This window comes from Mus musculus, chromosome 3, assembly GCF_000001635.26.
Source record: "Mus musculus strain C57BL/6J chromosome 3, GRCm38.p6 C57BL/6J".
NCBI classification, from domain to species: domain Eukaryota; kingdom Metazoa; phylum Chordata; class Mammalia; order Rodentia; family Muridae; genus Mus; species Mus musculus.
Genome location: NC_000069.6, coordinates 58413193 through 58428879, shown reverse-complemented (window position 1 = coordinate 58428879; position 15687 = coordinate 58413193). Strand labels below are relative to the sequence as shown.

Sequence of the window (15687 nt, the reverse complement as noted above, 5' to 3'; positions counted from 1 at the left end):
GTGTTAAGCAGAAAGATAAACCAAAGTATCTTTTGCCAAAAGTGAAATCAAGTTTTCTTTTAAGTGAAAGATAAGACCTAAACAGTATCTCTGGTTAAAAACAAAACAAAAACTTGTTTTGAGGGCTTACAAATTATACACATCTATGAAATTCTAATAAGCAAACTTCATGACAATTTCTTGTCAAAATTAATGGCATTTTGTTATCCAGGTCTTGTCCCTCCTCCAGTTTTTTAGTTTGCAGTAATATTGTGTGTGTGTGTTTATAAATCCTATAAAACACAAAAATTAAGACCAATTTAACAGAAAAAAATGTTTTGTATTAAGATATATTATGTGACTATTTCAAGACAAAGATGCAAATCCTTAAAAAAGATAGATATAATATGGACAGGATGCAGTAAAATAAAAAGCACATTTACACTTTTATAGAAAATAGTCTTTTGGTTTATTTTGCTGCTTTGTCCCATGATAGATACCATGTAATTCAATCCCCTTCAAAATAGCAAAGATCAGTTTTATGCAAAGCAATTCATGCATACACTTTTGCATGTATGCATTCCATATCAAGTAATCATACCTATCCCAGAGGCTCTTTGATTCCTGACACGTGTTCAAATGGAACGCTTGGTAGAAAGCAGTTGAAGGATTCCTGTGAGACCCAAGAATCAAATGGAAATGAAGTTGAGAACGTACAGTATAATCAGAACTTACAAAAAAATGGAAGACTTTAGATTCCTACACAGTGTAACCACTTAAACTTGAAAAAGGAAAAAGAAAAAGATTATTGTTTATAAACAATACTTTGGAGACAGACAGACACACACTCCAGAACCCACAGTAATTCAGGATCAAAGTTCTAAAAGGAAGAATAGCAGATAAAGTTAACTACTAATAGTCAATTGTGTGCATATATATATCGATCGATGTGACCGTTCAGAGCCTATCAACACCAAGTTGTATCAGATGCCTTAACAATAGTCTATGATTTTAGCTGTTAAGTTGTTCTCTAGTAGTGTATACAGATACAACACTAAGCTTCAGCTTTCTAGTATTTGTTAAAAGACAGTTAATGTAAATAATGTAAATTCCTTCCTGGTTTGCTCATGATACAGTTCCACTGTAAGTTTGTGTGCAGTTTCTTTGGGTTAGTATGTGTATGGGGGGCAATTGTGGGACAGTGTTTTAATTTCTAGCATTAGTTTATTGTCCCTTTAAGGGTAAAAACCTATCAACTATATCACTTATTTCTATCCTTAGGGCCAACATAACAGAACTGTAAGTAACTGATGAGCTGATGCAGGCAAACTCCAATATGTACAACTGACTATGATAGGAACAGTTTCTCAAGGAGCTAAACTTTTAAGAAACATATTTTTCCTAACAGTTTTCTGTCATTAAGCATAATTCTAATGTCTTCTTCACCATCTACCCGTACTTGATGGGAGTTAACAAGTACCTGTTACATCACTTTAAAATCCCTGACTTGGAGCTAAAGAGGGCCACCTAGTTGAGAGCACATTAAGTGCTGTTGCTAAGGGCCCAGGTTTAACTACCAGGATCCTCTCATAACTGCATGGAACTCCCAACTCCCTGGAATCTTATGTCGAATCAATCACCCACCAACTCACTCAATCATTCTTCTGGGTCCGTAAGAAAACAAAAAAAACAACTTTGATCCATGCTTTAGTATAAGACTAGCAGCTAACAACAAGCTTGTTATATACCAGATGCTATTCACACTACTTTACACTGACTGACTCAATTTCCACAACAATTCTAACAGGGCTCAGATTTACTGATTCTATCTCACTGATCAGAAATGGATCACACGACTGTAACTTCCAAAATATCAGAGGAGATAGCAATCAATCTGGTTCTCAGTTCCTATCACAGATGTCAGCTGGATCACAACAATTCACTGTTAACTCCAGTGCTAGGAGATCCAACACCCTCTTGCGGCCTACATGGGCACTGGCAGGCACATAGTATACATTCACACACACATTCATATACACATAAATGAAAATTTAAAACAAAACAAAAAAACCTTAGAACTATTTACAAAGTTGTCTGCATTAGCAATTAAATATAAAATGATCATCAAACTAAAAACAAAATCGTGACTTCAAAACCAGAACTGTGTCAAACTGTATGCTGTATGTATACACAATCACGTTTTAGAAAACTGTTTAGATCTTAACCAACAGGTACCCCTTTTGATAAACCAGAAAAGACACACTGACACTGGATAACAGAGAATAGCCAAGTAGTTGTTGGATTAATTAGGACTCTCAATGTAGTCCTTACTGCTTTCCCTACTCTCTTATTTCCTTTCTATTCTTTGAATCCTTTCATCAGAAGCACAGATTAGATCTTCCAACAAGAAAATTGAAGAGGATTCCAACCTTTTCCAACTTTTGTTAAGCTACTTCTTTTTCCTCACTGTGCTTCAAAATTAAGTCACTAAGATAGAAAGCAAAAGATCTGAAAAACCTAATTTGGCTCCTCCTACCACCAACTAAATCAGGCCTGCCCAGGACCATATAAAAACTGGTTTGCTATTCCTTATATTTTGTTTAGAAACTTCAACTTTAATGAAATAACTAACTCTAAGAAGAAGGCAGAGAGGGAGAGGAAAATAACTTTGAAGCTAGTGCCCAATTTGGAATTAAAGCTTCTTTATAAAGAGTATTTGAAATTAAATCTACTCAGAGAGATGACATTAAAAAAAAAAAAACCCTCAGGTATGTTGACTTTGGAAATACCTACATTTAATTTGAAGCAAATTTACCCCCTAAGCAAATTGGTGTCAAAGTCACATAATGCTACCATTTTTTCAATGTATTTCTTATAAAATTAAAAAATTATCTAAAGTTAACAGTAAACATTAGGGTATGAAAAGGTCCTATGAAATAAAGTACAATAAGGGGAGGGAAGGATAGATTTTTATCAGTGGTTTTAAAAAATGTTTCATTTAAAAACTGCAATAAATTCAATATAAACTACATCTCATTCTTCTAAGAATTGCTTTATCACCCCTCAATAGTAGTAGTTTATATTCACTTCAAGAAAGTTGTTAGAAAACTGGTTTCGAATGTAATTTCTTGCAGAAGAAAATATACAATCAAAAATGCACAAACGTTTAATAACATTTCAGTTACATCTTTGTGCTATTAATTTTCATTTAGCATTTAAATAATCTTATTAATAGAGCTTTCCTTAGGCCCTTAGTCCCCTCAATTTTTATGTCATTTCAAAGTAATTGTTTAATTGTGCCTATTGGTATTTACAATGGCTTTTTTTTCTCTAGTCCCTGGCTTCATACACTAGTCTGTCACTTTAATTTCCCAGTTCATGAAAAATAGTATGTCAGAAAGTAACAAAACCCATATAACAAATATCCACTTGCTTTAGCAAGATACTCTATTTGTAAGTTAACTGTAGTAGGGAAAAGAAACACACATATGCATATCCCACATCTAAAAGCCATAAAGTTGGTGAAGCTTAAAATATGTCAAAACTCAACCTTCAAGATTACATAGAAACCAAACAAAATTTAAAAAAATCATTAAGGGCCATTCCAATCTTACAAGTGAACTAAGCACTTGTAAATATCCTTCAGGTCAAAACATAACCAATTATTGTGGTTACTGTAACTTTGCTTTCTTCCCATTCATTGTTTGCTAAGTACTAAAGCAAAGGAATACTGGTTTCTGAGTGTCATTCCTAAGTATTCATCTTTTCTTAGTCCACAAAAGAGAATAAAACATGTGTTTACAGGTCATTGAAGAGACCAAATAAGATTATGTTTATATAGGGTTTGACACAATTAAGCTTAATTTTATGCTATACAAAATGCAACTTTTGGTACAGAATCTTGACATGCATCAAGTGTTTCATCATCATATCATCATCATCATCATCATCATCAAGGTAATGTTGAAGCAAAAAGAATAATTTAAAATTTAGAGTTAGGTACATGAAAACTATTTAGTATATTTGCCAAGTAACAGCTCTGACTTTTGGGCTTCAGTGCAACGCCTCCAACGCAAGCCCCCATAAGTTTATTACATTTTAACGTATAATACAATAATCACTGAAATAAATACTGAAGTAAGCTGTAAGAGAAACACTAATTTAGCAATAAAAGTTTCAAAAAATACTGTTAAATAGCAACTGGAAAGTAAAAATCTAAATTTACTATGGTATTAAGCCCTTCACTGTTCTTGTCAATTAATCAAGTATGACGGTTTCACTCTTCAATTTCATTTCACAAGCTGCTACTTCTCTGAGCTTAGCAAATCACTCTTATCAGTGATCAAATGTGGATGGCCTTTTAAATTAAAACTCAGTTCAAGAGTTAGTCTCAGAGAATGTACAAATATTGGGTTGATTCTGAAGACAGAAAACTGGCTGGCTGGAGAACAGAGGTAAGAAGTTTTTGATTTATCCTGGTTTTGGTATTTTAAGTTCTGAACTACAAATATACATACATATGTACATACATACATATATACATACTTGAAGACAATGTCTAAACAGAAGTCAGCCTGTATTAAGAAATCACATTTCTTAAACCATTCCCCACTAGCATATACTATTTACTCCATCAACACCTAACACATGTATCATAGATAACCTAATCATATAGGATGCCACCTTAGAAGAAATAGAATCTCATTTCTGTACCTTAATGTTTACAACTTGGAGAATCAACAAAAACTGAATGATTAGTAAATTGTTCCTTTAGCTACTTATTTTGCATTCAATTTACTTCTGGAGTATTTGGATAAAGAAGCTCCATTTTCTTCCAACCAACCAATCATACAATGGTAATAGCAAAAAAAAAGTGGTAGAGGATTTTGACAAAAGGTTCTTCCCAATTTCTTCTTTAATGGGCTCAATAGAACTAGACAGAACTTTAAAATATGAGTAAGACCCAAATTCTAACTTTACAAATGGAAGGGGGGGGGAAAGCTGAGGGGAATTAAATGACTATCAATTAAATCAGCAAAGCAGTTGAAGAATCAAGATTAGAACACAATTTGCTATAACTCTTATTACATCATGACTAAAGGAGTATTCTCCTTTTCCATGGGCATCAGCAGGCACACACACACATGCAGGTAAAACATCTTTCCATATCAGTCTTATACTTGTATATCAAAACTGAAGACTTTGAAAAATGTATACTATTTCAAGGGATAATCTATAGTGGTGATGGGAATACTTACTCAAATTTCTTATGTTAAAGGCTATTCACATAAAATTTAATATTAGGCCAGCAATTCTCAACTTGTGGGGTGACAAATGACTCTTTCACTGGGTCACATATCAGATATCCTGCATATCAGATATTTATATTACCATTCATAACAGTAGCAAAATTACAGCTATAAAATAGCAAAGAAAATAATTTCATGGTTGGAGGTCAGCATAACACGAGGAACTGTAATAAAGAGTCCCAGAATTAAGACTGAGATCTCCAAGGCAGGTATCCTCATTTTTCACATAAAGAAGCAGAAATTACACAGGGCTAAGTGACTGGCTTAAAGTCCAATATTCCAAATATACAGCAACAGATTTTAATTCAATAGTCTGGAGTCATGGCCATTCATATGTTAATACACAAACATATTATTGATTGCATTTAACCAAAAGAAAACCCTTTTTCATTTTCGCTTGTTTCCATGGCAGAGGTAAACTATAAAAAGGATTTGTTTGGTTTAATATACATAACCTCCAAAATGGTAAAACTATAACTCTCTTTAAAAACTAATGGGCCTTAAAATTTGCTTTTAAAATCCTTTATTACATATTAAACCTTTTACTTGTTAATAAAAAGTAACTGCCTAAAACACTCAAAATAGATTTAAAATATTCCAACGTTCTTTATAATTGATATATTTGCCAGAAAAAGCTTATCTTCTATAGTGTAAAACTCCAACCATATCTTAGTGAATACTTATGGACAAGGAGACTGTCCATAATTTAAACTAACAATCAGATTTCACTTGCTTGCCTTGCCTAGTCTAACAAACAGTAAATACTAGGTATATAGCAATAAAATCAGTAACTTGCATACTGATTTTGCGCGCGCACACACACAGACGCACAGTTTGTTTGATTTGGAGTTTTGAACTTGAAATTTGAAATTGAATTTGAGAGGGGAGGGGACTGGAGAAATGTCTCAGTAGTTTAGAGCAAATGTTCCTCTTACAGAGGAGTGGGTTTGACTCCAAGCACCCACACGGCAGCCCATACCATCTGTTAATCTAGTTCCAAAGGACTTGGTATCTTCTGGTCTCCACTGGTATCAGCAAACACATGTGATACACATACATACATGCAGTCAAAACATTCATACAAATAAAATTAAATGAAGCTAATTTTAATTTGAAAGATTCAGAGCAACATACATGAAGCCAATTTATGTATCTTCAATATCATCATTCAAATTTGAACTATACACATTAAAGTGTATTTTATTAATACCATAACATGATAAGGCAAGCTAGTAAATCTTCATGGGAGGCATATAACTTTGATTTTTGAGATGGTGTCTCATTACGTAGCCCTGGCAAGCCTTACTATGTTAAACCAGGCTGGCCTTGAAATTACAGATTCTGCCTCTGCCTACCAAGAAGGCAACTTTTTTTTTTAAAGCAATACAAGACTAAGAAAGAACATACAAATATTGAATAATTAGTGTGTCTTTGATTTGCTATGGGAAAAGATAAATGATTTATGTATGTACATTTTTTTGTAGATGTACCTCATCAGGATTGTGCTATCTAAAATAATTTTAAACTAGTTGAATATTAAAAAAAACTACAACCTTTAAGGTTTTTCCAATAGAATACTAAGAATTAAAATTTCTAATTTTTAAAAAAATCTTGTATTCTTTTGCATAAGAATCGAGGGGTCAACATTTAGACGACATTTAGACAGACTGGCTTTTATAAAGCCCCTTCTCCTTATAGCAAAGAGTAATTAGTAAATAGTATCTTAAATGGTCTAAAACTATTATCCAAAAGTAAAAGGGTATAAAAAAAAAATCAGACTATTAGTCCATCCTCATTATTGAAAAGTCCACTTCTTCTAAGACCAAACTGGATGATACTCTATTATATTTTCTTTCATCTTGGTTATTTGCCATCACTCAATACTTTCCTACACCTAAGTTCAGGCCGTCATGGGAAATGAAAAATTAAAACTTCTTTTTTACTTTCCTCACATCCAGTTCCTCTATCAAGAAAACTGAGTGTGAGAACATTTGTTTAATATCTGCATCTAACCTCTCCTTGTGCAAAAAAGATAAATTCCACTCCAAAGTATTACAACCAAATCCTTAATCCCAGTGTCATACCAATTACAAATGAATGCTGTCAGAGCTTTAAAGAATAGACGGATGGTGTATTTATTCTCAGAGATACATATCATCTATTTCTAATACTATGTAAAATTACTTCTCACAAAGGTGATTTAGTATATTTATGATTCCATACCCTTCTTTCACCTACCTGAAAAAAACCTGTACAAAAATGTTACTTGGAATGTGTTTCATCCATATACACATAAGCATATATTTTCTTTAAAGTAACAAACATTTGGTCCATAGTAACTATTTCTCAATTTAAAAAAGGTATGTTCCCATGAATATGAAAGGTCAAGATCCTGATAAAGCTGTAGGAATTTCAGCTCCTTTGGAAAATCTGTAAATTCAGATATATTTTATTTACATCTATGTTTGCAACTAATGTATATTTTAGCAACTAGGTATTTCTAATGACTGTACCACTATCAGTTTTTATACAAAATATAATGTTATATTCACATCTAATTTTATACTTTGACTACCAACCAACTCCTGAGTAGGAATACATTCCCAAAGTCTTAGCTTGGCATAAGACAGTATCTTGCTGGTGATTTACTCTTTAATTGTAAAGCTGGAAAAGCAAAATTACCTCCATGATGCAATCGATTAAAAAAAAAAAAAAAGAGTTAAGGTCCAAAGAAACAGATTCAAATAAGAAGGGTTCATATTTTTAAATTTATACACAGGAAGATCAAGGAGACCTTTCTGTAACATAGCTCTTAAAAGGGGGTCAATACATTTTACACCAAGAGGACAGTGTTGTTCCTGGTATATATTTAAATAAATCCTCACTTAAACTTCAAATTTTAGAGAGAGATCCATTAAATGTATGTGAAATCCATTAACTAAATATATATGGACAAATTTGTTACAGCACATACCAACACATGCCAGTCAACATTACTAGACATTAGCAAACTATTCAAATTAAACTAACAATACTAAGTAACGTGTCACTAAGGGATCCTTACAATAATCAGGTTTTCAACTGTCACACAGTTGACAGTTCACAATTATAGCCATTCATGAGTTCCAGGAATGCTACCTTCTGAGTTAACACTGGTCAGTTATTTATGGAAAACAATCTGTACTGTGCTCCATTTAGGGCCAGTGATAGTTTATATGTCCTCTCATTTACAGTAAAGCAGACTGTTAAACATACAGGCAGTTTAAGCAAAGTTTGTAATGTTCACTATAAAAGTGGCTACATAATTCCTTATCAATCATCATTATAATCACCAGTTTATACAAATTCAATGTGAGAAGTCTTAATGTGTAGCCATAAATTTTTCCAATCAAAATGGCTGGAAAAATCTCACTCTTTGATTACTTAATAATATAGGGTCAACAGACAATGATAAGGACTCCGCATTAGCCTTTATATGGAATCAAACCGTGATAAGACTTCCAATGTAGGAACCTAAAACCCACCTTTTGTTAACTTCCCACCTTCTTTCATTTTGTTTAAAAACAAAAGAACTAAGACCTGTTTACTAAATTTGGAATTTTAACAAAAAATGAGTATTTACAAGTATTTCCTTAGGATCTAAATGTGTTAACCTATTCAGAAAGTTTAAGACATTAATTCCTCAAGAACTCTCCAATTTATATTTTATTTGAAGTATTATAAATGATACTGCAGATTTTAAGAAAGTTAACCTCAAATTATATTAAAAGTAATGTTTCTAGTTAGTATTGTTTCTATTAAGTTATTCATCTGGGTAATTTAAACATGTGCCTGGAAAACTATTATTCCCATGTGTAAACTTCAGAATGACCTCTTTACACAGACTTTCCTTTAAAACAAACAAGTAAACAAAACCAAACCCTATTTCTAATTAATGGATCATTCCTTCACCAGGTGTGTTGGTCTAGTGACAAAACATCAAGTGTGTTAAGATTACATCTTGGAAACTAGCATATTAAAAAACGGAAAAACCGATAAATATGCAATGCAGAATTTAAGACTGGGGTAAAGTGGCACATTTAAAATGGGGCTACCACAATCAAACCCTTGAAAAGGACCAACTGATGCAAGAACAATGACATAGCACTATCTGGAGTGAAAACATTCATATTTGGAAGTAAGATTTCTGAGATTACTAACTTTCTCTACAGTAAGGAAAAATGTATGCATCTGTAGAAATATTCAACAGGAATATGTTTCAGAGTTTCCATTTGCCAACAGATTTCTGTTTCAATAATATATAATTATACTTTTAAGTTCTGAAGACTGTAACTGTAGACGTTGTAAACTGTAAAGTGTGTGAAGAGGAAAGATGTACTTTCCATTCACAGTCATAGGTTTTATGTGTAAAAGAAGAGATTGGGGAAAAGTCATAATTGAAGAGAGACAGGACAGTGTATAGATCAAAGAGGGTAAGTGAAAGATAACTTACTTAGAAAATAGAGGTTGCTGCTAGCTAGAAAAGATAAGGTGCTATTGACCACCATCAAAGGTGAAAGGTAAACTCCACCTTCCTGTTATATGTGGCCCTACCCTTGAAAATAGGAGCAACTAGAGAACAGAGGGGGTTTTGTTGTTGTTGTTTTGAGTTGCTCATGAAGTCAGTTTTCTTTCTTTCTTTTTTTTTTTAATCCCACTAAATGTTTCAGTGACCGGCTGGCCGACTAGCACACTTAAGAACACTGAGTTCTCAAGTGCAACAGATTTCCCACAACTTGACTACAAAAATCATGAATTCTGAATCACAAAAAACAGTGATGAATGAATTCCAGTCAGCATTTTTAAACTAGCAGAAATATATATATAAAATAAAACAAGGATAACTGGAAGTCAAAAGTTAAGGCTGTGTGAGTCTAAAATGCTGAAGAGAAGCTTTATTATTTCATGGTAGTCTTCTACATAACTAACGATTCTAGATCATACCAAATTCTGACCCTTTTAGCTCCTAAAATTAACCTCTCTCAAAAACATACAATGTAAGAAGATACCCAACTCTTTCCCTGTAATTTTTAATGTAGTGTTAAACTGCAATTAAGTTTTTAACAAGGTTGGAATTATGTAATGTCAAAGGTCTATGTGACAGCTCCTAAAGAACAAACCAAAAAACCCCCTACAATTCCTAAGTAGGCCACAACCAAACACCACCACTATTGAATAGTGTAGTAATACACTAATTTTTACCTAAACTATTAAAAAAGCAATCCTTACACTCTAGGTAGAGGGAGTTGGTTACAGACATTTCAAAACTCTAGTTTTTACTACTGTTTAAGCATTCCACACCTCCCTTTCCTACACTAAAGACTGATAGGAGAACATCCATTTTCCCAGTACTTTTTCTTTGCTTTTTTTCCTCTTTTGCTTAAACAAAAATATTATCTTTGAAAAGTTACTGGGAATTCTCACGACCCCCTTCTATAGACTCACTTAGGGATAGTCAAAGCTAGACTTCACATTTTATCATTCTCTCCAGTCTTCCAAATTCACTGATGGAGACTGCTTCTATTCCATCACTTCCCTGCCCCCAGGAAAAGGCTTTCTGGTTTTCAGTCTTACCAACTCAGGCAAAACTCTACCATAAACATTAAAAAGTAATTTACTACCTTAGAAAGGGACCCTCTTTCTTACTGAAGGGGGGGGGGGCAATACCAGCTCTCATCTTCAAACTATTAAGCTGAAATACATCAATCATGTTGAATCACTATCCATTTAATTGCTTAAAAAGAAAACAAAAACAAAACAACAACAACAAAAATCCCGTGACTTTTGTCTCCTTACTTCAAAACTTTGAATTGATTTTTACCAAATTTAAGTTTTAAAAATAAAGACCCTAAGTGGAAACAAACTCCCCAAACTGCATCTTAAGATATTTGGGGCAAGCAACTCTATCAGATATTCAAAATTTAAAAAAATGTACATACCTGTCTTCATCACCATCAACAGGAATAGCTATGCTGAATACAGAGGTGGCCAGACTGTTCATAGGTGTTAACTGAAGAGGGTTTGTCAGGGCATCTGCAACTGGAGGCTTCACAACAGGCTTACTTTCAGCAATGAGAGAAAGTGGTGCTTGAGGTAGGGGTTCTGATTTTCTTCTAGTATCGTCAACTTGCCCGACTAAAGGCTGGGTCTGAGTCTGAAACTGGCTTAGGTCAGACTGTGGTAGACTTGTTGGTGCACTGTGTGTGCCTTGAGCTAAGGGTGAACCAACTTGCTGGATGACGCTGCTGCTCCGGCTGACTGGCGTATGGCTGCTCAGCTGCTGAGACTGGCCCAGAGGCGCGGGTACATTTGGCATAGTAACAGAAGTGGTGGGCACACTAGGCACGCTTGGAACGGGTACCGCTGCAGGCACGTTTGGAACTCCGGGCACCACGGTGTGAGGACCACCAGGCACGGCTGGCAGCTGACCACTGCCACCCATCTGCTGCGGAGGCTGCACGGGCTGGGGCTGCCCAACCCCAGTAAGCCCGGAGCCTGGCTGCACCACGCCTCCTAGAGCAGCTGGGGCCACTCCGGCCGGCTGACAAGGAGCGGCCTGGCCTACAGGAACCGGACCCGGGGCCACAGCTTCACTGGGCTGGGCGGAGGCGCCCATCATCTGGGCACCCAAGGAGGAGACGCTCTGGCCAGACCCCAGAGGAAAGCTGGCCGCGGAAGCAGAGGTGGCGCTAGCGCTGGTAGACAAGGGCTGCGCAGGGCTTGGCGGCTGCAGGGCCACGTGCGGCGGCAGGTACTCACTCTGGCCGGATGGCTGCATCGGCAACAAATGCCCGGGTGGTATCTGAGGCTGGGGATAGGCGAACTGCTGTGACAACGAGGAGCCGCCGGCCGGGCCGGGCTGAGCTGCCAGGGCCACAGGCTGCGCCAGGTTGACATTCGGCGGCGGCGGCAGCCCCTGACCGACAGGCCCGGGGAGGGCGCCTCCGGCCACGGCTCCCTGGAGCTGGGTTGGCTGAACGGCTGCTGTCATTGGCTGCGGCCCGGTCGCCGCTCCCGGGAACGGCGGCAGCGACGCCGAACTTGGAGCCACAGCCCCACCTACGGGCGGTGGAGGCTGCGGCTGCCCGACGCTGAAACTCTGCGGCTGGGCGAGAGTGGGCTGGCTCATTTTCTCCGACGGGGGTAGCTGTGACACAGCAGTCAAGGAGCTGTCAGTTCCCGAGTCCAGCCCGTGCGCCCCCTGCATGGAGGCCACCACCACCACCACCGACCCTCCGGTGGCTCCCAGGCCGCTGTCCCGCTCCGCAGTCTGCTCCAAAGTATTGCTGTGTCTAATGCAATCCCCGGACCTGGTGAGGACGCTGCTATCCGAATCCCGCTCGTAGTATTCCATACACGTCCATCGGCCGCGCCGGTACGGCTCCCCGCTCCCGTGGTCTAGTTTGATCACGCGGAAACGCGAACTACAAGTGGCAGGGGGCTGAGATGGAGTTGCACTACTCGGCCCAGGAGTGGACACCGAAGCGGCGGCCGCCGCCAGGGTCTGGGCGAGTGCCCCCGCCACGCTCCGGGCCGACACGCCACCGCCGCCTCCGTTGGCGGGCGCAGCTGAAGCGGCTGCCAGCTGCCCATCCAGGATGAGGTTCGGGGACACGGTCCCGGGAGTTTCCGCATCCCCGACATTGTTGAGCGTCTCTTCCGAGGAGCTACGCTCGCACACCTCCTCCGGGCCGTAATCCGTGGCCCGGGAAACGTCGAAGATCTCGGAGGACACGTCCTCCGTGCGCGACTCGTCCGGGTCGTCCAGGCTCTCGGTGTCCTCGGTGATGCTGGTGGCCACCTGAGCCGTGGTGACACTGGTGATCTGGAAGCAGCTCTTCTTCTTGGCCGGCATCTTGGACATGGTGGAAGAGGCTGGAGGGCAGAGGCTCCTCTGGGACCCCACCGGAAACCGAGAAGGGCCGAGCACGGGCCCCCAAAGACAAAGTCCGAGTTCGCGCCTGGGTCTACGGCCCACGCCGCCAAGTCACGGGCTGCTCTGGGCGCCGGCGTCTCGGCGCGACATCCTCCTCCTCCCTCCTCACCTCCCGCGGCAGGGGTGCCTCAATTCAACTCCTCAGCGACGGCCCGAGCGTGGTCCAGGGGCGGGCCGGCTGCTCCAACAGCTCAGCCTCCGCGGTCAGTCCAGCCCGGCGCTCGGCGCGGTCAGCAGGCCCGGCTGGGGGTGGAGCGCAGGGCGCAGGAGGCGGCGGCGGCGGCGTGAGGGGCGGTTCTGCCCCGCTCGGGCTCTCCTGGCCGGGTCCCGCGGCTGCTCCCGCGCGGCGACGCGGAGGAAGAAGGCGGAGCGGCGAGGCCGGGACCGGCGCTTCCTGACGGACGGGGCTGGAGGTCCGCGGCGGGAGGCAGCCCTCCGTCCCGGGCTCTAGCCCGAGCGCAGTCCGGGGGCCATGCCGGCGGTGGCGGCGGAAGCCCGCTCGGGGGCGGGGAAGGCCGGCAGTCTGGCCTCCCTCAGGGAGCCACCCGCGGCGGCGGCGGGCCCGGCCTCCTCGCGGCTCTGAGGCGCGTGAGGGGCGGCGGCGGCGGCTGAAGGAACGGCAAGCGAGCGGAGGTGCTCGGCGGCGTGAGGGGAACCGGTGGCGGCGCCTTCCGCTTCTCCGCGGCGCGGCCGGCTCGGAGACTCCGGAGGGAAAAAACAAAACAAAACAAAACAGAAATTCAAACTGCTGAAGCAGCGGCTGCAGCTCCCTCCACTCGGCCAAGATGGGGCTGAAATGGCCGCGCCAGGGATGCTGGGAGGAGCAGCAGCCCCGCAGCCGCTGCCGCCGCAGACTAAAATGCCGCCGCTGCCGCAGCCACCGCCAGCGCCGCAGCCGCCGCCGTTCCGTGACGCGCCGGCGTCGTGACGTCACCGCCCCGCCCCCTCCGGTTTCCTGCGGCTTCGCGTGGAGGCTTGAGGGGGGTTCGTGGGCGGGGCCAAGGGGGTAGAGAAAAGGGAGCGGGTTCTTTTATTTAAAAAATTTTTAAATTTAAATTTCCACACTGCAGGTTCACTAGGAGAGGAAAAGCCAGAAGACGGTTTTAATTTGTAAGCCTGGGGCATCGCATGGTTTAGGGCCGGCGTGTGGCGATCCTGGATGACTGGAGGTCATGTGCTCGGTCTAATGTTTAGCATAGTCTTAGAGGAACCTGGGCGATAGGGGAAAAAAGTAGGGCGATCCAGCTGCCGAAGAGGTGCATAGCTGGAGAAAGCGAACCGGGTTAAAAGTCCTGAAAATATATGTTAACTAGGATAGTGGGAGAAGTGAGATTTAAGAGAAACGAGGGTGACTAACACAGAACATCAAGCCAGACTGAGTTAGAAAGATGATCTTTCAGACAGAAATTCTGTCTATAAAAAGCGGCGGCGACAGGGATGGTTACTTGCCCAAAGTAAAGTCGGTTTCGAAAAAGATTAGGAGTTAATAACATATTCCAAATTTTCACTTGTTGTGGTTCAAGGCTGGAAGAGTTCATTTAAACTTTCGAGACGTTGAACATGAAATCTGCTTATAGGTTCCAACGTTGAAAAGCCTACAGTGTTAAATAAGTGTAGCTCTTTTGATTGTTCTAAGGCTCCTGTTAGAGCCATGTTGTTCTTTGGTTTGCTTTGGATCATGCACAGTAAGAGAATACCTTTTTCTTCCACTACTAAGTCAGACAGCAGCTCTGAAAGTGCCACTGAATTTTTCCATCTTGTAGCTACTTCCCAATCAAAATCGAGTCTTGTTGTTATGAGACCTCTTGTAGCCCAGGCTACTTACTTAAACCAAAGTGGCCTTGAACTTGTAGTGAGCTTCCTGCCTCTGCCTCCCAAGTGCTGGCAAGTGTCTCCACATTGGGAGAGTGAGGATGTTATTTTAAACACCGACCACTCTTGAACTCTTGACACATGAAAACAACTCTAAGTTAGCTAAAATCTGAGAAGTTTTGCTGGAAATTAAGATGTCAGATTTGTTGCAGCTTTTAGAGATCATATCAGGCTGACTCGTTTAAAGTAGTTTACTCAGTTCTCTAATCTTTAAAGAACTCTTTGATCCAAAAACGGATTGAAAATTAAAATTTACACAACACTTTCTAGGTATTTAGCTGTAATGTATGGAGATAGATATTTTAAACTCAATAGAAACTGTCCTTCAAACCCAAGTGACAGAGGTCAGTATATAAACCAATACCTCACAGTAACATCCCTGCTTCTTGAGGGGGGCAGAAGAAAAAAGAAAATAAGTGTTACATGCTGGTGTTATTGTGGCCGAGATAGCTGAGGGAATGCTTCATTTCTAAATCTATAATTTCAGTAATTTCTCAAGACAGTACGTAGAAATAATTGGCTTGTTAATCCAATGTGAATTTATAAGAGATT

General features: G+C 40.3%; 1 protein-coding gene across 4 annotated transcripts in view; it reads right to left on the bottom strand.

The window, feature by feature from the left end:
* The window catches only part of Tsc22d2 (TSC22 domain family, member 2), a 52086-nt gene extending 37908 nt beyond the window's left edge, over window positions 1-14178 (bottom strand). The window contains exons 1-2 of one of the 4 annotated variants that reach the window (XR_003954394.1): window positions 11267-14178; window positions 581-652 (exon numbers count right to left, since the gene is read on the bottom strand). Coding sequence is in view for 2 of the 4 variants with exons in the window: in NM_001081229.2 (NP_001074698.1) it covers window positions 581-652; window positions 11267-13191 (1997 nt within the window). In the remaining 2 variants the exon portion in view is untranslated. The remainder of the gene's footprint in view (window positions 1-580; window positions 653-11266) is intronic. The other 3 variants (NM_001081229.2, XR_003954395.1, NM_001347233.1) reach the window with 3 other exon arrangements.
* Between the last annotated feature and the right edge of the window lie 1509 nt (window positions 14179-15687).